Source organism: Tursiops truncatus, chromosome 1 (assembly GCF_011762595.2).
Source record: "Tursiops truncatus isolate mTurTru1 chromosome 1, mTurTru1.mat.Y, whole genome shotgun sequence".
Taxonomy (NCBI): Eukaryota; Metazoa; Chordata; class Mammalia; order Artiodactyla; family Delphinidae; genus Tursiops; species Tursiops truncatus.
Genome location: NC_047034.1, coordinates 35975478 through 36003303, shown reverse-complemented (window position 1 = coordinate 36003303; position 27826 = coordinate 35975478). Strand labels below are relative to the sequence as shown.

The 27826-nt window shown below is 39.1% G+C and overlaps 1 protein-coding gene across 1 annotated transcript in view; it reads right to left on the bottom strand.

The window, feature by feature from the left end:
- Positions 1–3961: 3961 nt before the first annotated feature.
- Positions 3962–27826, bottom strand: part of LOC101324585 (complement receptor type 1) — a 110897-nt gene continuing 87032 nt past the window's right edge. Inside the window, exons 19-23 of the mRNA XM_073802654.1 lie at positions 20314–20499; positions 18443–18466; positions 17355–17430; positions 7242–7346; positions 3962–4801 (exon numbers count right to left, since the gene is read on the bottom strand). Coding sequence (XP_073658755.1) covers positions 4789–4801; positions 7242–7346; positions 17355–17430; positions 18443–18466; positions 20314–20499 — 404 coding nt within the window. The 3' untranslated portion in view covers positions 3962–4788. The remainder of the gene's footprint in view (positions 4802–7241; positions 7347–17354; positions 17431–18442; positions 18467–20313; positions 20500–27826) is intronic.

Sequence of the window (27826 nt, the reverse complement as noted above, 5' to 3'; positions counted from 1 at the left end):
GCGTTGCTGTCAAGTGCATTTAACATGTTTCTGCCAATCCTCCCCCAGTGTGCATTTACCAAATGCTGGGAAGGTCCTGAGAGATTTTGATTTTAGTAATTTTAGCCACTAGGAACAAAGCAGGATTTGTCTCTGAAAGGATTTGTCTACAACTGTCTGCAGAGAAAACTTTCCTAAATCAGGCATGGCAAGCTGACCTATGAAGTGGATCTACTGTCTAACCCTTAGTCTTGAGATCATTTTAGTGACTGAGTTCAAAGGGAGAGTATGGACTGTGAACTTCCTAAGGTGCTGAGAGGAACAGAATTCAAGAGTCGAGGCTTTGAGTGAAGTAGGGGCTTAAACACTAGTGGTTCCTCCAACTCCCCCTAAAGATTTTGTCAAGCTGCCAGCGATAAAATGAGGAGAGAATGGAAAATATGATTGTTTGTAGACCAGATTTTGAGCTATGTAGTAGCTCTCCTGTAAGCTGTAGGAATGGCGGTAAGGTGGAGGGAAGTGTCTGTGGATGTCATTAAACCTAGGGGAACTTCATTGAATAAAACAACGTTAGATGATCCTTTGCCTCCTAAATTGGTATATTTACATTTTGCTTTTCAGAGGTGAGGGTAGCAGCATGAAGGGGCCTGTGAATGCTCTCAGAAGAGGCTTTCACCTGTCACGGTGCTTTACAGGTTAGGTGTTTGTGAAAACCTGAAAGAGAATGGCTAAACAGAGGATAGTTAAGCCACCTTTTTGAGGCTGGTCCTGGGAGCTCTGCCACCTCTACTCTCACCTGGTAGGCACCTGCCAGCAAATTGACCTTCTTACTTGGCTGTTACCTCAAGAGCATTACTGTGGTGCCAAACCCAACACAGGGATTCTGAACCCAGTCAAGTACAGAAAGGAGGGCATTTCTCATAAGGATCACATATTCATTTTGTTTTCTCTTGGCTTTTGAAATCTTTACACAGTAAATATATTACAAACCATATTCCACAAGTCGATTTGCAAAGATAAAATCTCTTATTCCTTTCTTATTATAATGCTGAGACAAATTACATTTAAACATCATGTACTTTAACTTACATCTCACATTTAACTGTACAAAAAGGCAAGTGAAACAAAACAATACTAGAATGTTAGTACTAGGAATAGCTTTGGAGATCAATTGGCCCAGCCCCTGCTTTTCAGATGAAATATATAAGGTCAGAAGTGAACAGAAGTGCTCAGTAATACAAGTTAAGCAGTATAGTATTTTACCCATAATTAGTCATGTGAAGAAAAAAAATGTTGCCTGCTATTCCAGTTCTGCAAGGATTAAGCCATTAGCTACTGCAGTTGCTCATGGACAGTGCACCCCGAGGGGAATTCAAGATGGAGAAAAACAGGAAGTACGTTGTGCTTTGGATATATAGGCCCCTAGATAGTTAAGATGCATATCTAAGGAAAAATATCTTTCATACTTAGAAAAGCAATAAAATCATTAACTTGAGATGTCTGTTCTTTGGGATTAGCAGTAATCTTTTGATGTTCAACTACATGTCTGCTTTTATTTTCCAGCAAAAAATTAATGTATATCCTGACTGCTGCCTTACCTCCTCAAAGCCATTCCTCAGAGCTGAGAGACTGTTTCCTGGGCTGTAGTCCTCAGAAAGGTCACAGAATAAAACTTAACTCACAACTTTTACCTTGTGAGTTTTTCTTTCAGTGGACAGTATATACATTATTACATAGTATATATATAGTTAATATATACATAATTTAAACACATATTTCCCATAGATAACTGATGTTTAGAGAAACGCACAGATTTCTTGCAGTTAGAAAGTCACACACATCAAATATTTTTTAATCACATTGTTCACTGACATACTCGATTCTGGGGGGCAGAAAAAGCAATGAGAATTTTTTTCTTGTGATGGGAAATTTTGATTCTAAGAATGGTTGATTCCCAAGCAATTGATTTCTAGTTCTCCTTTAAAATTTACTTCCTCAGAAACCCAAGAAATAATAGAGATTGCTAAAATTTTAGCTAAGCAAAACATTGAGCAACTTTTCATATTTTCAGGGGCTACTTGTCTTTCTTTTTTGTTTTGTTGACGTAGGTGTATGTCCTTTGCCTGTATTTTGTGAGGTGAGCAGCGGTTGTCTTTGCATTCTTAAGTCTCAAGCCATTTACCCTTTGCCTGTGATATAAGTTGCAATTTTTTCGTTCATTTTTCTTTGCTTATACTGTTTTATTTTTCTATCTTGTATGATTTTAAATTGAAAGTCAAGTTGATGTCCAGTTCACTCTTTATATTTATCAAGGTAAATGTGAAAGAATATACTTTAAAACCCAGAATTACACAGAAATTAGCAGTAGTCTTATACAAATCTATTGTTAAATATCCAGAAAGCTTTGATATTTTTTAGAGATCATTAGAGTGGCTGATAATATTATACCAAATAAAGTTTTGATCTATAAGGATGTGGATGCATTAAAGGTTTCAGGGCTACTTATTTAGAAGGTGTCAGTACATGTTTATTGTAGGGGAATAAAATGTGCCACCTGGAAATGTGTCTCATTGGCATGAGGATTATTAGGCTGATTATTATTTTTTTTTAAGTAAAGTTATTTATTTATTTTTGGCTGCATTGGATCTTCGTTGCTGCGTGCGGGCTTTCTCTAGTTACTGCGAGTGGGGGCTACTCTTCGTTGCGGTGCGCGGGCTTCTCACTGTGGTGGCTTCTCTTGTTGCGGAGCATGGGCTCTAAGCGCATCGGCTTCAGTAGCTGTGGCATGCAGGCTCAGTAGCTGTGGCTCGCAGGCTCTAGAGCACAGGCTCAGTAGTTGTGGTGCATGGGCTTAGTTGCTCCACGGCATGTGGGATCTTCCCGGACCAGGGCTCGAATCCATGTCCCCTGCGTTGGCAAGCAGATTCTTAACCACTGCACTACCAGGGAAGCCCTAGGCTGATTATTTTTAAGAAACAGAAAGCTCAGGAAGTTTTTTCTTGTTACCACCCTCTTAGCTGCTTAAAAAAATTTAGATAAAGTGATTGTTCCTGGAATAGGACTATAACCAGAGATATGTGCAAAGAATATGGGCTAAAGTGGTGGGAGCGGTGTGTGTGGGGGGGAACTTGGCACGGCCTAGAGATCAGAGTCTACTCTGAGTCTCATTATCTCTGCCTGGCCCAGCAAGCATTTTTCAAACATTTGTTTTTCCACCTCCATGTAAATTACCTTCCTCCCCTTTAAAGTCCCAAACCACTACCCTCAAGATACCTCCTTCGTCTTTAGCTGAAAATGGTATTTAAGGGGAGTGCTCTGACCATTTTGGGAGTTACTCAGTTTTCCTGGGTTTTTCCCACATAAACATGTTATTAAAATTGGTTTGATTTTCTCCTGTTAATCTGTCTAATGTCAATTTAATTCTTAGACCAGCTATAAGAATTTCCAGAGGGAAATTTTTCCTCCCTGACATTATTAGCTTGATAAATTATTAAAAGTCATGCTTTCCTAGTTAATTTAGTATATTCTGAATTGATACAAAAGTAAGCTAGTTATTTTTATGATAGAAATTATTTTTATTTAAATTTTCGTATTTTAAAATTAATAACACAGGTCAAAGCGCTTTTGAAATAGAGCTTAGGAAATATCCAAAGCTTAATTTTTCTTCCAGCTATTTCTCTTGAATAGTATTGACCCATCTCCCCTATAATCATTTAATACATTTTTAAAAAAATTTATTTATTTATTTGGCTGTGCTGGGTCTTTAGTTGCAGCACGCAGGATCTTCATTGCCTCTTCATTGTGGCGTGCGAGATCTTTGGTTGTGGCATGCGGGCTCTTCGTTGTGGCATGCAGGATCTAGTTCCCTGACCAGGGATCCAGCCTGGGCCCCCTGCATTGGGAGCATGGAGTCTTAACCGCTGGACCACCAGGGAACTCCCAATGCCTTTTCTTTTTTTTTTTTTTTTTTTTTTTTGTGGTATGTGGGCCTCTCACTGTTGTGGCCTCTCCCGTTGCGGAGCACAGGCTCCAGACGCACAGGCTCAGCGGCCATGGCTCACGGGCCCAGCCGCTCCGCAGCATGTGGGATCCTCCCGGACCGGGGCACGAACCCGTGTCCCCTGCATCGGCAGGTGGACTCTCAACCACTGCACCACCAGAGAAGCCCCCAATGCCTTTTTAATAAACAGAAATTAATTTATTTTTCTTTGAGAAAGTGAAAACTGATATACCGTACATTTTTCTCCAAAGTGTCTAAAATGAGTGGATTCTATTCAATAAAAAAGAAAATATTTAAGAAATAAAAACATGTGTATAAAGAAACATATATAAAGATCAGCAGAACATGAATTAAAATATTAACAATGGTTACCACTGGGTAGTATAATTAATGTGACTTTTCTTCATATCTTCTCCCTGCATTTTCCAAATTTGCCCTAATGAGCCCATTCTTATTATAAACATTTGAAAAAAAAATGACCAACTTACAAACAGAAATCCTAGGCAACACTTTTTTCCTTTAAATAGTTAGACTATTTATAAAATCCTAAGTGTAGCTTTCCCCTGACTAGATAATGTGTGCTTTCTGCACAAGAGAAGAGGGTGAAGGGGTGACCGTAATCCAAGCTAAGAGGAGGGTGCTCCACTAGGTACTGGTAGAGGTTCAGCATCTTCAAGTGCACATGTTTGCATCTCTGTGAAGTCACTTCAAAGATTTTATGAGTCTCAGATCTTATTCTGTTGAAATGAATTGGCTCTTTTCCAATCAACATTTTAATTGGAGGTGTTCTCCAGCTTTATAGTACTTTGTCAAGGAAGGACACTGAAATAACAAGATATTTTTATTTAGATGACAGCGTGGCCAACAACTGAACTACCCAGAATTTATATGCTGATAATCATGATGCTAGCATTGCATATAAATTACAAGTTTTAAAAGAAGTGTTTACTTGGACTTCCCCGGTGGCACAGTGGTTACAAATCCACCTGCCAATGCAAGGGACACAGGTTCGAGCCCTGGTCTGGGAAGATCCCACATGCCATGGAGCAACTAAGCCCATGTGTCACAACTACTGCGCCTGTGCTCTAGAGCCCATGAACTACAACTACTGATCCTACACACCTAGAGCTCATGCTCCACCACAAGAGAAGCCACCACAATGAGAAGCCTGTGCATGGCAACAAAGAGTAGCCCCTGCTCACTGCAACTAGAGAAAGCCCACATGCAGCAACGAAGACCCAACACAGCCATAAATAAATAAATAAATAAATAAATAAATAAATAAATAAAAGAAGTGTTTACTGTCCTCTGTTGTGGCTGCTATGTCAGGCACAAAAAAGTATAGCATTGCCAACTACCAATTGGCACTTGCCATCTACCTCTACAAGGATTAAATCATGAGCTGCTGCAGCTGCTGACTTTCAACATCCCCTGAAAGGAGTTCAGGGTGGAGATCGGGAATGAGGCACTCTGTGCTTTGGAAAAAACTGGCAGAACAGGCCTTCAGATAGTTAGATATTTTCAGGAGAAGATTATATGAGATTTTATTTTTATTCTTGCATCTCCTCCTATCTAGGTAAGTACTGAAAGTTTTCATGGTGATGTCTGCTCCTTGTAACTAGCAGCAACCTTCACAAGACTAGCAGCAGCCTTCTGCAAAAATGTAGGCTTGACTGCATATACCCCCCCACCCCCAAAATCATATATATACTGACCTGCCCCCCTGCTCTTCGTAGCGATTTCTCAGAGATATCTGAATGCTGTCTCCCGGGTGTTAGTCCTCATTTTGCCCCCAATAAAACTTAACTCACAACTCTCACGTTGTGCATTCTTTTCAGTCGACATCATAAATCGATGAGACTAACAATAACTTGACCTTTCCTCATTGCTTCTTTTGTCAAAGGAAGAGTTCTCAGAATTGAGCAAGTGGGCTTCCCTGGTGGTGCAGTGGTTAAGAATCTGCCTGCCAATGCAGGGGACACGAGTTTGAGCCCTGGTCCGGGAAGATCCCACATGCCGTGGAGCAAGTAAGCCTGTGCGCCACAACTACTGAGCCTGCGCTCTAGAGCCTGCGGGCCACAACTACTGAGCCCATGTGCCTAGAACCTGTGCTCTGCAACAACAGAAGCCACCACAATGAGAAGACTGTGCACTGCAGCGAAGAGTAGCCCCTGCTCGCTGCAACTAGAGAAAGCCCCGCACACAGCCACAAAGACCCAACGCAGCCAAAAATAAAAAAAAAATTAAAAAAAAGAATTGAGCAACTAAATAAAAAGAGCCTCATTCTGGAACACACACAGGTCCCTCATAACACATAAAATGATTCCTTGAGTCTCTTTTCTGATTGATGGTTTTGTTAGAGGAAATAAACAGGAGCTCGAGGTTTGGAGGAGGGTCAGCTTCAGATAGCATGTCCTCCTCCCCTACTCGCAGTAAGATCGAAAGAAGTTACTGTTTAGTTCAAGATATCCAAATGCTCCCTTGGCCATGCTGAAGCCTCTCCTGTTTCTCAAGGCCAGGAACACTGTTCTTGTACTAATGGACACCCCTGATGAGGCTCATCAGCTCACCTGTCACTCGCAGTTATTACTGCCACTGGATCCCTCATCATTGTTCTCCTTCCACCTCACAAGACTTCCCAACATCATGTGTTACCTGCATCACTGAATATTCTCATGTCCTTTAACATGGTTCTGTGACACTGGAGTTGGCTATATTGCCCTCTCTGCCCCTGCACCTGGTCTGGGTGCACAGGTCGTAATTTTTTACAGACTCTAACTCACTCGTTGTCAACCATATGTTGCCATAAATGATTAACCTTACTCCTGTGAAATACTGTGGCCAAAATTCCAATTTTAAAAGGGAAATTTGAGACAATTTCATTAAGGAATTCCTACCTGTTTTTAAAAAGGCGATCAACGGTCAATGTGCACAGATTGAGATGCACCTTGAGCAAATGCTTGGGTTCCAAAAGAAAAAGAAAAGCTTACTATTCTCAAAGGTTCATAGCATAAATGCACAAAAATGTAGGAAAGCTTTGAAAAGAAACTGCCTGTGCAGAGCACTGACAGTCATCACCCCAAAATCACTGGAAACAACAATCCAAGAAAAAAACCACAAAGGCGTTTCCAGCTCCTGAAGTACATTCCATCTCCTTTTTTATCAGTGATCCAACTAGTGCCATAGCATATTCAAATCCTACTTTCATTTTCAACATTTGAGTTGTTGAAAACGTTTTGAATTCAGTTTATGTATTAGGTACCTGATATTTTCCTGATTTGTTTGCAGAGTATGAGGATGGACACCACTGCCTTCTTTGGGATGCAGATGGATAACTGCTTCTTTCAAGTTTTCATCTGTATTGTTGCTAATTGACAATGGAGAAAAATAGGAAAAATATTTTAAATATATAACTTTCAGTGTTGAAAGAAATGAGTAGCTTTCATTTTGAAATTTAGGCCATACTTTACTTCAAGTTTCTCAAATCTTTGAAGATATCTAAAAAGAAAAACCAAATCCCACATTTCAAGTCTAAGTAAAAACTTGCATTAGGAAATAATAATAAAACCATCCTATTCATTGTGTCAGAAGATTCTAACTTGCTTACAGACAAGTGTCCATACTTAAAATAACACATTTCACTATTTCCAATGTAATTTTGATTAGTAAATATTGTTCACCACAATACTGTGACATTTAGTTAGGCTTCACAATCTGAATGGCTTTGCACTGCAATTTTACACAAGGCTTCTTTCTTTCCATGTAGTGAAGATGTAAGTTTTGTTTTCTGTACCGTTAATACCCACAGTTAGGAGAGCAGCAGTAGTTTTCATGAAGGTATATAGAACTGAGAGTATACAGAAGTACTTAATTACTTTTAAATGTCAATAATAACAATCATGTGTAAATAACAATAAATAGAGTTCACTTTTCTGACATTCACCATATGTGAGAACCTGTGTTAAGTGAGGTAGAATCTATTATTTTACCTATTTTGTAGGGAAGGAAAGTAGAGTTTAGACAGGATATGTATCTTGTTGAGGGTCTCATAGTAGTAAGTGAGTGTGAACACATGTCTTACCGATTGCAAAGCCCAGGGTCTTACTGGGTATGCTCCTCTGCCTTTGTGGGTCATTTAATCAGCACTTCACTTTACATAAATGAAATGATGAATCACACGATACCAGTACCTTTAGACTTCAGGTCTAGGTTGGTATTAGGGATTTAAGAATGGAAGCACAAAGAGTTCACTCACTCCACCACTTCCCAGCACTTCCTCATTATTCCTCTTTACACTCTCATGGGGGTTAGATGGTGGTACCACTTGAGACAAAGAGGAGACTGTGAGTCAGGAGCAAATTGTCCACAGGATGAGGAAGGGCAACTTGAGATTCATGCATGAGGAAGCGTAGAGGGCTGGACAGCCACGTTGCATGGGCGTCCAAGGAGCAGTGACTAGGTGGTTAGGTGAGTAATGGCCTGAAAGTGGTCTTGGATGCTGAGTGGTACATGGGGCGTGAGAGGATACACCCTTAGTGAGTATGTGTTCAAAGAATGGCTGTGCAGGTGGTTGATGGTGGCTAATGTGAATACAGAGTAATGCAGTGAGACTTTCCAGAGAGCGGCCTTAATAATTTTGAACTCTATGCATAATACTAATGAAGACTTCAGGCTTTATCTAAATGTGGACAAGGGGCTATTTTGTATAGAAATTGGAGCGAATCAGAGGCAAAAACAACAGGTAAGGATTATTGGGCTCTGAATGGAGGAATCTATTATTTCTCAGTAATCAGTGCATGACTTGTCTTGCTTAACATTTGTCACAAATTATTGAGGTAGTAAATACATAGTAAAATACCAAGTGTGCAGATAAGACCTTTTTTTAAAAAAAAACTAGTGAAATGTCAAGCCAGTGAGGTTATATCACAGAAAAAAACCTTGCATGAACAAATAGGAAAATTGTCACTAAACCTTAATAAGACAGAGGCCCTTACAGAAATATTATAATTCTCTTGTAGGCTAATAACTCAAAATAGAGTGAAAAATGAGAGTTTGTCTACCATTCTCTAGAAAGATACTGACTCATTATACCAGAGTAGCTAAGACAAATCCAATAAAATAGAGGGACAAAAAAAGGATTATTGAAAGAAAGAGGAAATATTTCAACCCTGTACTATACACAGTTCTAGATACTGAAATTCAGTGATACAAAATCAGATTCAGAAATGGGCAAAGAAAATTATCAACAGAACGTGTGAAAGGGTTCATGATTTTGCTTCAGATAACTTGGACTAGAGCCTTAACTCTTAACAACTTTCCACTGATATGATTTTAAGTAAGTCACTGAATTTCTCTGCATCTCAGAGGCTTCTCTGCTTTGGGATGATAATATTATTGGGTCTACCTACTTCACAGAGTTGTTTTGAGGGCCAAAGAAGACCACAAATGGTAAAGCATTTTGTAAACAATGTTTTAGCTGTTGCTATTCTTACTACTAGTCTTGACTACTGTAAAAGTGGAGATCAAAAGTCATTAAATAAAAATTATTTTGAGTCCCTTGTAGGTAGGTGGTCCCTGTTCACAAGTAGCTCATTGTCTGCAGAGGGGCATAGTGAGGAGTGTAGTGGACACCAAGAAGACAAGAGAGAATTTAAAGAGTGTGAGAAAGGACAATTCAGGGAGAGCAGGAAATGGCTAGCTTGTTTGCAAGAAGTTCTGCTCTGATACTTTGTTTTTTTAAAAGTTTATATTGGCATCCTCTGTGCATATCAAAACTACAATTTCTGTAAAGCTTCCTTAGGAGACTGTATTTGCTTAGAACATTTGCTATAGAAAACTGTTCATTTAAAGTTCAAACTGTTTCTCCTGGATATAGTTTGCTCCTATCTCATTGACTTTGACCACATTGATTTTGTTATAATTACATCAACTAGTACACAAGCTGTGTATGTTCTATTCCCAGTCAAAAACATTTCTTGGGCTTCCCTTATGGCTCAGTGGTTGAGAGTCCGCCTGCTGATGCAGGGGACACAGGTTCGTGCCCCGGTCTGGGAAGATCCCACATGCCGCAGAGTGGCTGGGCCCGTGAGCCATGGCCGTTGAGCCTGTGCGTCCGGAGCCTGTGCTCCGCAACAGAAGAGGCCACAACAGTGAGAGGCCCGCGTACTGCAAAAAAAAAACAAAAAAAAACCCCACATTTCTTTATTTAGATCTGAATCCTTGCAAGGTTTTGGCAAGTTTAAAAAATAAATGGAGTTTATAAAAGATTATTATTAGTTTTTTAAAATTTTTATTTATTTACTTATACAACAGGTTCTTACTACTCATCAATTTTATACACATCAGTGTATACATGTCAATCCCAATCTCCCAGTTCATCACACCAACCCCTGCCCACCTCCGCCGCTTTCCCCCCTTGGTGTCTGTATGTTTCTTCTCTACTTATAAGTCTCAATTTCTGCTCTGTAAACCGGTTCATCTGTACCACTTTCTAGGTTCCACATATATGCATTAATATACATTATTGGTTTTTCTCTTTCTGACTTACTTCACTCTGTATGACAGTCTCTAGATGCATCCACGTCTCCACAAATGACCCACTTTCGTTCCTTTTTATGGCTGAGTAATATTCCATTGTATATATGTACCACAACTTCTTTATCCATTCGTCTGTCAGTGGGCATTTAGGTTGCTTCCATGACCTGGCTATTGTAAATAGTGCTGCAATGAACATTGGGGTGCATGTGTCTTTTTGAATTATGGTTTTCTCTGGGAATATGCCTAGTAGTGGGATTGCTGGATCATATGGTAATTCAATTTTTAGATTTTTAAGGAACTTCCATACTGTTCTCCATAGTGGCTATATCAATTTACATTCCCACCAACAGTGCAAGAGGGTTCCCTTTTCTCCACACCTTCTCCAGCATTTTTTATTTGTAGATTTTCTGATGATACCCATTCTAACCAGTGTGAGGTGATACCTCATTGTACTTTTGATTTGCATTTCTCTAACAATTAGTGATGTTGAGCAGCTTTTCATGTGCCTCTAGGCCATCTGTATGTCTTCTTTGGAGAGATGTCTATTTAGGTCTTCTGCCCATTTTTGCATTGGGTTGTTTGTTTCTTTAATATTGAGCTGCATGAGCTGTTTATGTATTTTGGAGATTAATTCTTTGTCCGTTGATTCGTTTGCAAATATTTTCTCCCATTCTGAGGGTTGTCTTTTTGTCTTGTTTATGGTTTCCTTTGCTGTGCAAAAGCTTTGAAGTTTCATTAGGTCTCATTTGTTTATTTTTGTTTTTATTTCCATGACTCTAGGAGATAGATCAAAAAATTTGTTGCTGTGATTTATGTCAAAGAGTGTTCTTCCTATGCTTTCCTCTAAGAGTTTTATAGTGCCTGGTCTTACATTTAGGTCTCTAATCCATCTTGAGTTTATTTTTGTGTACAGTGTTAGGAATTGTTCTAATTTCATTCTTTTACATGTAGCTGTCCAGTTTTCCCAGCACCACTTATTGAAGACACTGTCTTTTCTCCATTGTATATCCTTGCCTCCTTTGTCATAGGTTAGTTGACCATATGTGCATGGGTTTATCTCTGGGCTTTCTATCCTGTTCCATTGATCTATATTTCTTTTTTTGTGCCAGTACCATATTGTCTTGATTACTGTAGCTTTGTAGTATAGTCTGAAGTCAGGGAGTCTGATTCCTCCTGCTCTGCTTTTTTCCCTCAAGACTGCTTTGGCTATTCAGGGTCTTTGTGTCTCCATACAAATTTTAAGATTTTTTGTTCCAGTTCTGTAAAAAATGCCATTGGTAATTTGATAGGGATTGCATTGAATCTGTAGATTGCTTTGGGTAGTATAATCATTTTCACAATATTGGTTCTTCCAATCCAAGAACATGGAATATCTCTCCATCTGTTGGTATCATCTTTAATTTCTTTCATCAGTGTCTTACAGTTTTCTGCATACAGGTCTTTTGTCTCCCTATGTAGGTTTATTCCTAGGTATTTTATTCTTTTTGTTGCAATGGTAAATGGGAGTGTTTCCTTAATTTCTGTTTCAGATTTTTCATCATTAGTGTATAGGAATGCAAGAGAGTTCTGTACATTAATTTTGTATCCTGCAACTTTACCACATTTATTGATTAGCTCTAGTAGTTTCCTGGTGGCATCTTTAGGGTACTCTACGTATAGTATCATGTCATCTGCAAACAGTGACAGTTTTACTTCTTCTTTTCCATTTTGTATTCCTTCTATTTCTTTTTCTTCTCTGATTGCTGTGTCTAGGACTTCCAAAACTATGTTGAGTAATAGTGGTGTGAGTGGACATCCTTATCTTGTTCCTGATCTTAGAGGAAATGCTTTCAGTTTTTCACCATTGAGGATGATGTTGGCTGTGGGTTTGTCATATATGGCCTTTATTATGTTGAGGTAGGTTCCCTCTATGCTTACTTTCTGGAGGGTTTTTATCATAAATGGTGTTGAATTTTGTCAAAACCTTTTTCTGCATCTATTGAGATGATCATATGGTTTTTCTTCTTCAATTTGTTAATATGGTGTATCACATTGATTGATTTGCGTATATTGAAGAATCCTTGCATCCCTGGGATAACTGCCACTTGATCACAGTGTATGATCCTTTTAATGTGTCATTGGATTCTGTTTGCTAGTATTTTGTTGTGGATTTTTGCATCTATATTCATCAGTGATATTGGTCTGTAATTTTCTTTGTTTTGTAGTATCTTTGTCTGGTTTTGGTATCAGGGTGATGGTGACCTCGTAGAATGAGTTTGGGAGTGTTCCTTCCTCTGCAATTTTTTGGAAGAGTTTGAGAAGGATGGGTGTTAGCTCTTCTCTAAATATTTGATAGAATCCACCTGTGAAGCCATCTGGTCCTGGACTTTTGTTTGTTGGAAGATATTTAATTCCAGTTTCAATTTCATCACTTGGAATTAGTGTGTTCATATTTAATATTTCTTCCTGGTTCAGTCTTGGAAGGTCATACCTTTCTGACAATTTGTCCATTTCTTCCAGGTTGTCCATTTTATTGGCATAGAGTTGCTTGTAGTAGTCTCTTAGGATACTTTGTACTTCTGCAGTGTCTGTTGTAACTTCTCCTTTTTCATTTCTCATTTTATTGATTTGAGTCCTCTCCTTCTTTTTCTTCAGGAGTCTGACTAATGGTTTATCAATTTTGTTTATCTTCTCAAAGAACCATCTTTTAATTTTATTGGTCTTTGCTATTGTTTTCTTTGTTTCTATTTCATTTATTTCTGCTCTGATCTTGATGATTTCTGTCCTTCTGCTAACATTGGGTTTTGTTTGTTCTTCTTTCTCTACTTCCTTTAGGTTTAACATTAGATTGTTTATTTGAGATTTTCCTTGTTTCTTGAGGTAGACTTGTAAAGGTATAAACTTCCCTCTTAGAACTGCTTTTGCTGCATCCCACAGGTTTTGGATTGTTGTGTTTTCATTGTCATTTGTCTCTAGGTAATTTTTGATTTCCTCTTTGATTTCTTCAGTGATCTCTTGGTTATTTAGTAACGTATTGTTTAGCCTCTATGTATTTATGTTTTTAATGTTTTTTTCCCTGTAATTGATTTCTAATCTCATAGCGTTGTGGTCAGAAAAGATGCTTGATATGATTTCAATTTTCTTAAATTTACTGAAGTTTGATTTATGACCCAAGATATGTTTGTGCGCACTCGCGAAGAAAGTATAATCTGCTGTTTTTGGATGGAATGTCCTATAAATATCAATTAAATCTATCTGGTCTATTGTGTCATTTAAAGCTTGTGTTTCCTTATTAATTTTCTGTTTGGATGATCTGTTCATTGGTGTTAGTGAGGTGTTAAAGTCTCCCACTATTATTGTGTTACTGTCAATTTCCTCTTTTAGAGCTGTTAGCCGTTGCCTTATGTATTGAGGTGCTCCTATGTTGGGTGCATATATATTTATAATTGTTATATCTTCTTTTTGGATTGATCCCTTGAATGTTATGTAGTGTCCTTCCTTGTCTCTTATAACATTCTGTATTTTAAAGTCTATTTTATCTGATATGAGTATTGCTACTCCAGCTTTCTTTTGATTCCCATTTACATGGAATATCTTTTTCCATCCCCTCATTTTCAGTTTGTATGTGTCCCTAGGCCTGAAGTGGGTCTCTTGTAGACAGCATATATATGGGTCTTGTTTTTTTATCCATTCAGCAAGCCTGTGTCTTTTGGTTGGAGCATTTAATCCATTCATGTTTAAGGTAATTATCGATATGTATGTTCCTATTTCCATTTTCTTTATTGTGTTGGGCTTGTTTTTGTAGGTCCTTTTCTTCTCTTGTGTTTCCCACTTAGATAAGTTCCTTTAGCATTTGTTGTAGAGCTGGTTTGGTGGTGCTGAATTCTTTTAGCTTTTGCTCATCTGTAAAGGTTTTGATTTCTCCATGGAATCTGAATGAGATCAGTGCTGGGTAGAGTATCTTGGTTGTAGGTCCTTCCCTTTCATCACTTTAAGTATATCATGCCATTCCCTTCTGGCTTGTAGAGTGTCTGCTGAGAAATCAGCTGTTAACATTATGGGAGTTCCCTTGTATGTTATTTGTCATTTTTCCCTTGCTGCTTTCAATAATTTTTCTTTGTGTTTAATTCTTGCCAATTTGATTACTATGTGTCTCGGTGTGTTTCTCCTTGGGTTTATCCTGTATTGGACTCTCTGCACTTCCTGGACTTGGGTGGTATTTCCCTTCCCATGTTAGGGAAGTTTTCCACTATAATCTCTTCAAATGTTTTCTCTGGTCCTTTCTCTCTCTCTTCTCCTTCTGAGACCCCTATAATGCAAATGTTCTTGCATTTAATGTTGTCCCAGAGGTCTCTTCAGCTGTCTTCATTTCTTTTCATTCTTTTTTCTTTATTCTGTTCTGCAGCAGTGAATTCCACCATTCTATCTTCCAGCTCACTTATCCATTCTTCTGCCTCAGTTATTCTGCTATTGATTTCTTCTAGTGTATTTTTCATTTCAGTTATTGTATTGTTCATCTCTGTTTGCTTGTTCTTTAATTCTTCTAGATCTTTGTTAAACATTTCTTGCATCTTCTCAATCTTTGCCTCCATTCTTTTTCTGAGGTCCTGGATCATCTTCACTAACATTATTTTGAATTCTTTTTCTGGAAGATTGCCTCTCTCCATTTCATTTAGTTGTTTTTCTGGGGTTTTATCTTGTTCTTCATCTGGTACATAGCCCTCTGCCTTTTCATCTTGTCTATCTTTCTGTGAATGTGGTTTTTGTTCCATAGGCTGCAGGATTGTAGTTCTTCTTGCTTCTGCTGTCTGCCCTCTGGTGGATGAGGCTATCTAAGAGGCTCGTGCATGTTTCCTGATGGGAGGGACTGGTGGTGGGTAGAGCTGGCTGTTGCTCTGGTGGGCAGAGCTTAGTAAAACTTTAATCTGCTTGTCTGCTGATGGGTGGGGCTGGGTTCCCTCCCTGTTGTTTTTTTGGCCTAAGGCGACCCAACACTGGAGCCTAGCTGGGCTCTTTGGTGGAGCTAATGGTGGATTCTGGGAGGGCTCACACCAAGGAGTACTTCTCAGAACTTCTGCTGCCAGTGTCTTTGTCCTCACGGTGAGGCACAGCCAACCCCCACCTCTGCAGGAGACCCTCCAACACTAGCAGGTAGGTCTGGTTCAGTCTCCTATGGGGTCACTGCTCCTTCTTCTCAGTCCCAATGTAGACACTACTTTGTGTGTGCCGTCCAAGAGTGGAGTCTCTGTTTCCCCCTGTCCTGTCAAAATGTTGCAATCAAATCCCGCTAGCCTTCAAAGTGTCATTATCTAGGAATTCCTCCTGCCATTGCCGGACCCCCAGGTTCAGAAGCCTGACGTGGGGCTCAGAATCTTCACTCCAGTGGCTGGACTTCTATGGTATAAGTGTTCTCCAGTTTGTGAGTCACCCACCCAGTGTGACTGGGTGGGATTTGATTTTATTGTGGTTGCGCCCCTCCTACAGTCTCATTGTTGCTTCTCCTTTGTCTTTGCATGTGGGGTATCTTTTTTGGTGAGTTCCAGTGTCTTCCTGTTGATGATTGTTCAGCAGTTAGTTTTGATTCTGGTGTTCTCAAAAGAGGGAGTGAGAGTGGTCATTCTACTCCTTCATCTTGAACCAATCTCAAAGATTATTATCTTTTTAAAATACCCATGCAAAACCTTAATTCTTCCACACTGACAGCCTGGGTATGTGTGCCAGTGGGACACACTTTCTAACTTCTCGTGCCCTGATAGGGTCAGTGTATAGAGGTTGGAGTCTGAAATGTTTTAGCAAAACAAGGATACCAACATTCTCATCAACACCCTTGTAAAAATTCCTTCTATTTTCTCTTTTGCAAAATTTGAGTCCTTCATAAATTCTATGCTTTTAAAAAAAGTGTTCTTCTTATCATATATATTTTTTTAAAGAAAGTAACAGACACAAAATGGAACCATTTGATCCCAAGACTTAATTGCAGTTTTGACCTGCAGAAATTAATCTTAATCAACCAGTCTGAAATTTTCTGGTCAGCATCAATAAGGTAATCTGTTATGTAGGTCCTCTCCACCTCCCAGAGGAAGAAGAGGTAATCAATTTCATAAATCCTTGCTGTCTAACACCTCTGCCCTGCCTCCAAAGAAGATGTCCTGATTTAAAAATAATTCTTGTTTCCCTGAATAGCTCCTTTGCCCCACCCTTCTTCCTATGAAAACCTTCCGTTTGTACAACTCCTCTGTGCATCCTTCTAGTTGCTAAATGGGATGCTGCCCAATCCATGAATCTTTTAATAAAGCCAATTAGATCTTCAAATTTACCCAGCTGAATTTTTTTGTTTTTAATAGTATAAATCCTTCTTTATGCCTAATATGTGTCATCAGCCTTCTTTATAAGAATTATCACCTCTGTTTATGCAGTACTTCTTTTTTGAGGTTTTCTTTGTAAAAAATTAATCCCCATAAACCAAAAATAAATAGAGTTGAGGGACCAGAAGGGGGAGTTCTCCTGCCCTAGGAAGACAACAGAGACTAGCAGGAAGAAGAAAGACTCCTTTTCTTTCCTGGAAAGGGCTCAGCCAATGAAAACTCATGGACTCTTTGTTTACTACAGCCTGCCCAACTTCCTTTTCCTCCCAAGAAAAGCACTCTCCTTCCCTTGTCATGCAGGGACTTGCATATGACTCACCATGGTTGCAGACTTCAAATTGCTATTCTCTGTGGATCCCAAATAAACCCATTTTTGCTGGAGAAATAACTGGCAGTCTATCTGTTTTAGGTCAACATCTTTTACATCTCTTTGGCTTCCAAGAAGCAGCAAATAGAGTTATAAACATATTCTAGGAGAATATGGCCGTACTTACCCTTTTTTGCGCTTTAGAATTATCAAACAGGAAACAATGACAGGTAAAATCAAGAGGATCATACCAAAGAACATGCCTAGGCAGTAAAACATGGTAATTAAATGCATGGAAAATATAAACTGTAGGTTTCAAACTGTGTCTTAATGAGTTTTTAAAAAGTAAGTATAGGGCTTCCCTGGTGGCACAGTGGTTGACAGTCTGCCTGCCGATGCAGGGGACACGGGTTCGTGCCCCAGTCCGGGAAGATCCCACATGCCGCGGAACGGCTAGGCCCGTGAGCCATGGCCGCTAAGCCTGCGCGTCCGGAGCCTGTGCTCCGCAACGAGAGAGGCCACAACAGTGAGAGGCCCGCGTACCGCAAAAAAAAAAAAAAAAAAAAAAACCCAATAAAAAGTAAGTATAAATTCTGTTTTTAAAACACGCCCCCCACAGGCTTATCTTTAAGATTTCCCCTCTGCTCCAGGTTTAATCTAGCATATTAGTCTTATTACCCCAGGGTTATAAATGAGCAGTGAGAGAGCAGTTTGTGACCTTTCTCCAACAGCAGCATTTCAATAAGTGGGTGAGAACAAGCACTGGAGCTCCTCTGCTCAGCTCGCCATGACCCTGCATGTCTCTTGTGTGAGGCGCAAGGCACGAGCTACTCTATGCAGCAGACTCTACTGATTCTCTTAGAAACTCTACCACAAAACTATTCCTCTCACATAGGCAGATCACAGAAATGGGCTTAGAAAATTTGTCTTTGTGGCTTTCAATTTATGCAAATGGGCATGACTACCATCCTGCAGACTATTCCCAGGTTATAAACTAAAGAGCAAGTTGCCTTCTCCAGACACATTAAAATAGGAAGAATGCTTCTTTTTTTATAATGGTTCAAAGATAGTAAGGGAACTTTGATAAAGGACACTCACTCTATATGCATATAAGGATACCAGTTTTGCTACACTATGGCCTGAATTCATTATTCTTTTCTTTCTAATTAAAATTGCAGTCTAGGATATTTTGATCTCTCTTTTTACATTTCACTTATTATCAGTGGATACCTACTGTTAAGGATGTTTCCTCAGCAAACCCTTCATGAAACTTACCAGCTATGAGCTCATCACTCGTGCCTAAAAGGAAGCAAAAGCCACAAAAAACGTCAGTCTGGCACACAATATGATCAAACAGGAGCTCTCAGCCAGTTATAATTCAGCCTGATCTTTTTCTGTACAGATTCTTAACTTTTCTCTAATATAAAAAGCCATTGGTTTTAGTCACACAATCTCATATTATTTTGTGTACGCAGCAAAGTCTGTTTTTTTCTTTTAAAATTACTGTTTTGTCATAAAAGTAGTATAATTAGAGCAGAGAGTTTATAAAACAGAACAAAAGAAAAATATCATCCATAATCCTACTATCCTGAAATACTTTAGTACATTCCCTTCTAGTACATTTTCTCATGCATCTAAGTTTTTACATAGTTATAGAATATCTAATCTTTGAACAGTTGAATTAAGTGCTCAACATATGTTAACTTTTACAACCTTTATTATTACCACAACCAACACTACTGCTATGTGTATAACATTATTAAGACTTCATTATATTTTTAACATATTTCTCATCTGTCTACTGCTTTCTTATTTACTTTTAAAAGTTCATAAGTTCTAAGTCAAATTTGTTGACCTTTTATAATTTTCTCTATCATATCAAAATTTTCCAAAAGTTGTTTTTCTTTTTCTAGCTGTTTTATCTTCTTTTTTTTCCTTTTCTACTTTAGCTTTCCTATGTTGACTTTTAAAACTTTTAACTATTTATTAAATCTGGTATTTATTGTAAGATATAAAGAAAGGTTCCAAATTTTTTCAGTGCTACGTATACTATTTGATCATCTTTTTCTTCCCCTTGGATTGATGGTGTCTCCGTTATTAGATTGTTTTCTGTAAGATACTTTAATTTCTATTTATACTAGCTCTATTTTATTAATATCTACTTTATTCCATTTTTAATAAAGATAAGTCTATTTTCGGTGATATAAAATGATTTATGTATTGTGACTTTCTATTTTAATATCTGGCAGGTCAGTCCCCCGACATTATGTGAATTTTCTGTCTCTCACAGCCACATCGTTAGAATACTCAAAAGACATTCAGATAGGCAGTGATCTTTTTGCCAAAGAAATGAATATAATTTGATATTAAGGGAGTATCAAGTTTATAATTTAGAAATATTATTTGCGAGTGAGCTTTGTTAATGCATTTAAGGCATTAACTGTAAAAAAATTGTATCTTGAACAGTCTTGGTATTCAACCACATAATTTAAGTAAGAGTGATAAGAATGGGGGAGAAGAGAAGGCTAAGACTAATTTAGATTAAGGAAGGTTATTCATTATTCATTTTGCTCATCTGTTACTTGATGTGTACAAGTTTAAGGTTAAGGATTTTCTATTTTACATCACCCTCTAGTTGCCAGCAGAAGGCTACCCTTCTACAGATCTCAATGACACATGATTCCTAAATCACTGTATCCAATGTACCAGGTTAAAATCCTGTAGTCTACACCAGTGTGGGAGACCGGCCAGCTAGTCTCTGCAAGTTGGAAGGTGATCCCCGACTCATGCTGAAAACATTCTTGAAGGCCTGCTCTACCACTAATCTGCTACTGAATTTTAAGACCCATAGGATGTAATCAAATTATTACTGTGCAATGTATGCAGCAATAGAGTGATAATGGGCAAAAAAGGTTCAGAGGAGTCCCTGAGGAGAGATGGATGGGTTAAGAAGTGTGAGGAGCAAGGCTTGCCTTATTCTCATTGCTAAGGGCTTTTGGGGAAGAATTAGGGACTCTTACTGCACTCCTTAGCTCTTAGCTAATGCACACCATATGGCACACCACCACATTCAGTGTCAGTACAGATGAATGAATGAACAGTAACCAGGGCTGGGAAGGACCTACATTCCTTGCACTTGCACTTACGAGAGGTACATATGGCCAGAGGAGGGTCCCACAGGTCATCTTCCTGGCACTGACTCCAGGGACTGCCTTCCAGAGTATACCCATCTTCACACTCCAAAGTTACATTATCTCCAGAGTGATATACTTTTCTTATTTTCAGTTCCTTCTTGATTCCATTCATAATCTGTGGGAGGCTACACTTTACTTCTGAAATTAGAAAAAGAAAAAAAGAAATTGATATTTTACTGTTAGTTGAAACTTTGCTTCTAGCAAAGATGAGTCATGTCTTCCATCAAAAATTATTGATACCTCTCCTACAACATCTTATTATTTAAAATTCTCTGACTTCCCTTTTTATGTAAAGCAAGGGAATATAAATATATTGCTTATAATTATTTTAAATTATCATACCTTAAATTATTGTTAACTCTTCAACAGGAAAGTTATGGAAAGGTTAGGAATTAGGATAACCACGTTCTAGCCTTGGAACCACTTGGGCCACACCATAAGAAAACAGGAATATCATTTTAACTCTCTTTAGGTATACAACGGGTATTTTGTCTCTTGAATAAATGCATATTTCTGGCTCATTTCTATACATAGAACAAAGAAATTAATAAATTATGATTCTGAATTTAAAGTATTAATTTTCTACTTAATTTTATCTCATTTACCTTGTAAAAATTAATAAATAGAAACCTTAAATTAAATAATTAAATAGAGTCTGGAGACCAGAAGGGGGAGCTTTCACACACTGTGATGACAGCAGAGCTCAACAGCAAGAAGAAAGACTCCTCTTCTTTCCTAGCAGCAAATCAGCAAGGAAAAGCCATGGACTCTTTGTTTGCTAGAGCCCTTACAACTTTCTTTTCCCTTCTGTTAAAACAGTTCTCCTTCCTTTGCTATGTGGGGACTTGCATGTGGCTCACCATGGCTGCAGACCCCAAACCGCAATTCTCTGCTGATCCCAAGCAAGACCATTTTTGCTAGAGAAATAACTGGCAGTCTATTTGTTTTCGGCGAACAAGCCCATCCTTTGTTTTGCTTTCTTTCTCTGCCTTGCCACTGATACCTTCCAAGCAAAGCCTGCTTTTCAGTTGTAATGGTCTCAAAATTAGACTAAGTTCTCTTTTTAAAATAAAAACCAACAAGGTAAAGTGGCATTTCTCAAAATATGGTCTGTGGTCCTGCTACATCAAAATATTCTGATGGGTTTGTTAAAAATAGACCTCTGGACTCTACCTCAACATATCAGAGAGTTCTTGAGAATGGAATTTAAGAATCTGTCTTTTTAGGGAAAAGTGTTCAAGATGGTAGCATAGGAAGACCCTAAACTCACCTCCTCCCATGGACACACCAAAATTACAACTACTTACAGAGCAACTACCTATGAAAATGACCTGAATGCTAGTGGAAAAAAAAAAATTTCCATAACTAAAGAGATAAAGAAGGAACCATAATGAGATGAATAGGAGAGGTAGAGACATGGTACAGTCAAGACCCACAGCCTTGGTTGGTGACCCACAAATGGGAAGAATATCACAATCATAAAGGTCCTCCCCGAGGAGTGAGGAGTCTGAGCACTTCACTGGGCTCCCCAGCCAGGGGTCCTGCTCCAGGGAGATGAGCCCCCTAGCTTTGAAACCCAGTGGGGCTTATGTTCGGGAGTGCCAGAGGGTTATAGGAAACAAAAATGTCACTCTTATAGGGCACGTGCAAAGTCTCATATGCTCCGAGTCCCAGCACAGAGGCAGTAGTCTGGAAAGAGCTTCAGTCCGACCTACTTGCTGATCTTGAAGAGCCTCCCAGAGAGGCAGCAGGCAACTGGGATTCCCCTTAGACACTGTTAGCAGCCACTCTGGGGAGCTCACTCTACCGAGATAACAACAGTGCTAGCAAATGCCATTTGGAAATCCTCCCTCTAGCCTATTCGTGCTGGAGGCTTACCACCACCAGTGGGCCTGTACCAGCCCAACCCAACCCAGACATGTACACAGCCATGTGGGGACCTGGCCCCACCCACCAGCAGGACAGCACCTGCCCTGAGTCCCTCTGGGCCATGCAGACAGCCACATAGGGACCTGGCCCCAACCTACGGTGGGCTTGCATGAGCCCTGAGCCCCCAGGGTCATGTAGACAGCCTCATGGGGACCCAGCCACTCATACTAGTGGCCCAGCACCAATGCTGAGCCCACCACCACCACCAGGCTATGCAGACAGCCACACAGGGACACAGTCTTACCCTTCAGTGGACCAGCATCAGCCCCACATCCCCCTGGGTGTGCAGCCAACCATGAAGGAAGCTTACCCAGCCCTCCAGTGGGCCCACAGCTACTGTACAAAGCATGGCCTAGCAGCCAACTTGGCTAGTTGTCAGCCCCACATACCAGTGTGCCCACAGTAGTTGATACCACCACAAAAGAAGGGCACAAGCATCACACATAGGGGGCGCCCATAGAGCATACAGCGTTCATGACCAAAGGGGAGCATGCTGCTGGAACCACAGGATGTTTCCTACCATGGGCACTTCTTCAAGATCAGGAAACATAATGGACCAACTTAACACACAGATATAAACACTGAATATTGGGCAAAATGAGGAAACAGAGGTGTATGTTCCAAATGATTGAACAAGACAAAATTTCCATAAAAGAAATAACTGAAGTGGAGGTAAGAAAACTACACGATAAACAGTTCAAGGTAATGGTCATAAAGATACTCACTGAACTCAGGGGAAGAATGGATGAGCACAGTGAGAAGTTTAACAAAGGAATAGAAAATATAAAGAAGAACCAAACAAAGCTGAAGAATACAATAACTGAAATTAAAAATACACTAGAAGGAATCAACAGTAGATTAGATGATGCAGAGGAGTAGATCAGTGATCTGAAAGACAAAGTTATGGAAATCTCTTAAGCCGAACAGAAAAGAGAAAAAAGTTTTTTTAAATGGGGATAGTTTAAGAAACCTCTGGAACAATATCAAGCATACTAACATTCACATGATGGGGGTCCCAGAAGGAGAAGACAGAGACCAAGGGGCAGAGAACTTATTTGAAGAAATAATAGTGGAAAACTTCCTTAACCTGGGGAAGGAAACAGACACCCAAGTAAGGAAGTACAGAGAATCACAAACAAGATGAACCCAAAGAGATTTACACCAAAACACATACTATTAGAGTGGCAAAAAGTGAACGATTAAGAGGGAATATTAAAAACAGCAAGAGAAAAGCAACTAGTTACGTACAAGGGAACCTCCATAAGAATATCAGCTGACTCTTTAACAGAAACTTTGCAGGCCAGAAGGGAGTGGCACAATACAATCAAATGATAAAAGGGGAAAATCTACAAACAAGAATATTCTACCTGGCAAAGTTATCACTCATATTTGAAGGAGAGTTTTACAGACAAATAAAAACTGAAAGAGTTCAGCACCACTAAACTGGCTTTACAAGAAACGTTAAAGGAACTTCTTTAAGTGGAAAAGAAAAGGCCACAATTAGAAATGTGAAAATTATGAAAGAAAATATCTCACTGGTAAAGGCAAAATAGTAGATCAACTATTTATAAAGCTAGCAGGAAGGTTAAAAGACAAAAGTAGGGAAATCATCTATATACAAAATAAGTAGTTAAGGGATACAAAAAACAAAAAGATGTAAAATATGACATCAAAAATATTCAACATTGTTGTGGGAGGAGTAAATATGCAGGGTTGTTAGAATACATTCGAACTTAAGAGATCATCAATTAATCATATATACATCTATATGTAATCATAGATGAGAGATAGATAGATAGATGATAGATAGATAGATAGATAGAGAGCTGTTATATATGAACCTCATGGTGACCACAAACCAAAACCTATAATAGATACACACAAAAAAAGAGAGAAAGAAATCCAAAAATAATGCTAAAGAAAGTCATCAAATTGCAAAAGAGGAGAGGAAAAGAAGAAAGAAGAACTACACAACAAAACAATCCCCCAAAATTAACAAAATGGCAATAGGTCCATATCTATGAATAATTACTTTAAATGTAAATGGACTAAATGCTCCAATCAAAAGACAAAGAAAGGCTGAAAGATACAAAGAACTCATACAACTCAACATCAAAAAAACAAACAATCCAATTAAAAAATGGGCAGAGGATCTGAATAGACATTTTCCAAAGAATACATACAGATGACCAGCAGGCATGTGAGAAGATGCTCAGCATTATTAATCACCAGAGAAATGAGAATCAAAGCCATAGTGAGATATCTCCTAACACCTGTCAGCATGGTTAATATCAAAAGAAACAAATAACAAGTGTTAGGAAGGATGTGGAGAAAAGGGAACTCTCATGCACTGTTGTTGGGAATGTAAATTGTACCCACTGTGGAAAACAGTATGAAGATTTTTCAAAAAATTAAAACTAGGGACTTCCCTGGTGGTGCAGTGGTTAAGAATCTGCCTGCCAATGCAGGGCACGTGGGTTCGAGCCCTGCTGTGTGAAGATCCCACATGCTGCAGAGCAACTAAGCCCGTGTGCCACAACAACTGAGCCTGCACTCTAGAGCCCATGAGCCACAACTACTGAGCCTGCATGCCACAATTACTGAAGCCTGCACGCCTAGAGCCCATGCTCCGCAACAAGAGAAGCCACTGCCATGAAAAGCACGCACACCACAACAAAGAGTAGCCCCCGGTCTCCACAACTAGAGAAAGCCTGCATGCAGCAACAAAGACCCAATGAAACCAAAATTAAATAAATTAATTAATTAAAAAAATTAAAACTAGAACTACCACATGACAGCAATTCCACTCCTGTGCATTCATCTGAAGAAAATGAAAACACTAATTAGAAAAGATATATGCACCCCATGCTTATTGTAGCATTATTCACAAAAGCCAATATATGGAAGCAACCTAAATACCCATCAATAAATGAATGGAAAAAGAAGATGTGGTATACATACACAATGGAATATTCCTGAGGCATAAAAAGAATGATATCTTACCATCTGCAACAACATGGATGGACCTCGAGGTACTATGCTAAATGACATGGCAGACAGAGAAAGGCAAGTACTACATGATTTCACTTATTGTGGAATCTAAAAACAAAACAAAACAAATGAACAAACATAAGAAAACAGAAACAGAGTTATAGATACCGAGAAGAAACAGGTGATTGCCAGAGGGGAGGGAAATGGGGTGAAGAAACAAATAGGTGAGGGAGATTAAGAGGTACAAACTGTCAGTTGCAAAATACATGGAAAGTAGTGGGATACAAAATTAATGCACAGAAATCTCTTGCGTTCCTATACACTAATGATGAAAAATCTGAAAGAGAAATTAAGGAAACACTCCCATTTACAATTGCAACAAAAATAATAAAATACCTAGGAGTAAACCTACCTAAGGAGACAAAATACCTGTATGCAGAAAACTATAAGACACTGATGAAAGAAATTAAAGATGACACAAACAGATGGAGAGATATACCATGTTCTTGGATCGGAAGAATCAATATTGTGAAAATGACTATACTACCCAAAGCAATCTACAGATTCAATGCAATCCCTATCAAACTACCACTGGCATTTTTCACAGAACTAGAACAAAAAATTTCACAATTTGTATGGAAATACAAAAGACCCTGAATAGTCAGAGCAATCTTGAGAAAGAAAAACAGAGCTGGAGGAATCAGACTCCCTGACTTCAGACTATACTACAAAGCTACAATAATCAAGACAGTATGGTACTGGCACAAAAACAGAAATATAGATCAATGGAACAGGATAGAAAGCCCAGAGATAAACCCACGCACATATGGTCACCTTATCTTTGATAAAGGAGGCAAGAATATACAATGGAGAAAACACAGCCTCTTCAATAAATGATGCTGGGAAAACTGGAAAGCTACATGTAAAAGAATGAAATTAGAACATTTCCTAACATCATAAATGAAAATGAACTCAAAATGGATTAAAGACCTAAATGTAAGGCCAGGCACTATAAAACTGTTAGAGGAAAACATAGGCAGAACACTCTATGGCATAAATCACAGCAAGATCCTTTTTGACCCACATCCTAGAGACATGGAAATAAAAACTAAAATAAACAAATAGGACCTAATGAAACTTCAAAGCTTTTGCACAGCAAAGGAAACCATAAATAAAATGAAAAGACAACCCTCAGAATGGGAGAAAGTATTTGTAAATGAAGCAACTGACAAAGGATTAATCTCCAAAATATACAAGCAGTTCATGCCGCTCAATATCAAAAAAACAAACAACCGAATTCAAAAATGGGCAGAAGACCTAAACAGACATTTCTCCAAAGAAGATACACAGATTGCCAACCAACACATGAAAGTATGCTCAACATCACTAATCGTTAGAGAAATGCAAATCAAAATTACAATGAGGTCCATTCTCTGGTAGGTCTGTGTCTTTATTCCCGTCTTGCCCCTAGGTTCTTCATGACCAATTTTTTTTTTTTTTTAGATTCCATATATATGTGTTAGCATATGGTATTTGTTTTCGTCTTTCTGACCTACTTCACTCTGTATGACAGACCCTAGGTCCATCCACCTCACTACAAATAACTCAATTTTTTTTTTTTTTTTTTTTTTTTTGCGGTACGCGGGCCTCTCACTGTTGTGGCCTCTCCCGTTGCGGAGCACAGGCTCCAGAAGTGCAGGCTCAGCGGCCATGGCTCACGGGCCCAGCCGCTCCATGGCATGTGGGATCTTCCCGGACCAGGGCACAAACCCGTGTCCCCTGCATTGGCAGGCAGACTCTCAACCACTGCGCCACGAGGGAAGCCTAATTTCGTTCCTTTTTATGGCTGAGTAATATTCCATTGTATATATGTGCCACATCTTCTTTATCCATTCATCCGATGATGGACACTTAGGTTGTTTCCATCTCCGGGCTATTGTAAATAGAGCTGCAATGAGCATTTTGGTACATGGCTCTTTTTGAATTATGGTTTTCTCAGGGTATATGCCCATTAGTGGGACTGCTGGGTCATATGGTAATTCTATTTTAACAGTAGGTCCTTATTAGTTATCTCCTCACACTGGGCAGAAAGATCACCATCAAAAAATCTACAAACACGGGCTTCCCTAGTGGCACAGTGGTTGAGAGGCCGCCTGCCGATGCAGGGGACCCAGGTTCATGCCCCGGTCCAGGAAGATCCCACATGCCACAGAACGGCTGGGCCCGTGAGTCATGGATGCTGAGCCCGTGCGTCCGGAGCCTGTGCTCTGCAATGGGAGAGGCCACAGCAGTGAGAGGCCCACATACCGCAAAAAAAAAAAAAATCTACAAACAGTAAATGCTAGAGAGGATGTAGAGAAAAGGGAACCCTTCTACACAGCTGGTGGGAATGTAAATTAGTGCAGCCACTGTGGAGAACGGTACAGAGGTTCCTTAAAAAACTAAAAATAGAGCTACCATATGATCCTGCAATTCCACTCCTGGCATATATTTGGACAAAACCATAATTCAAAAAGATACGCGCACTCCACATGGAAGCAACCTA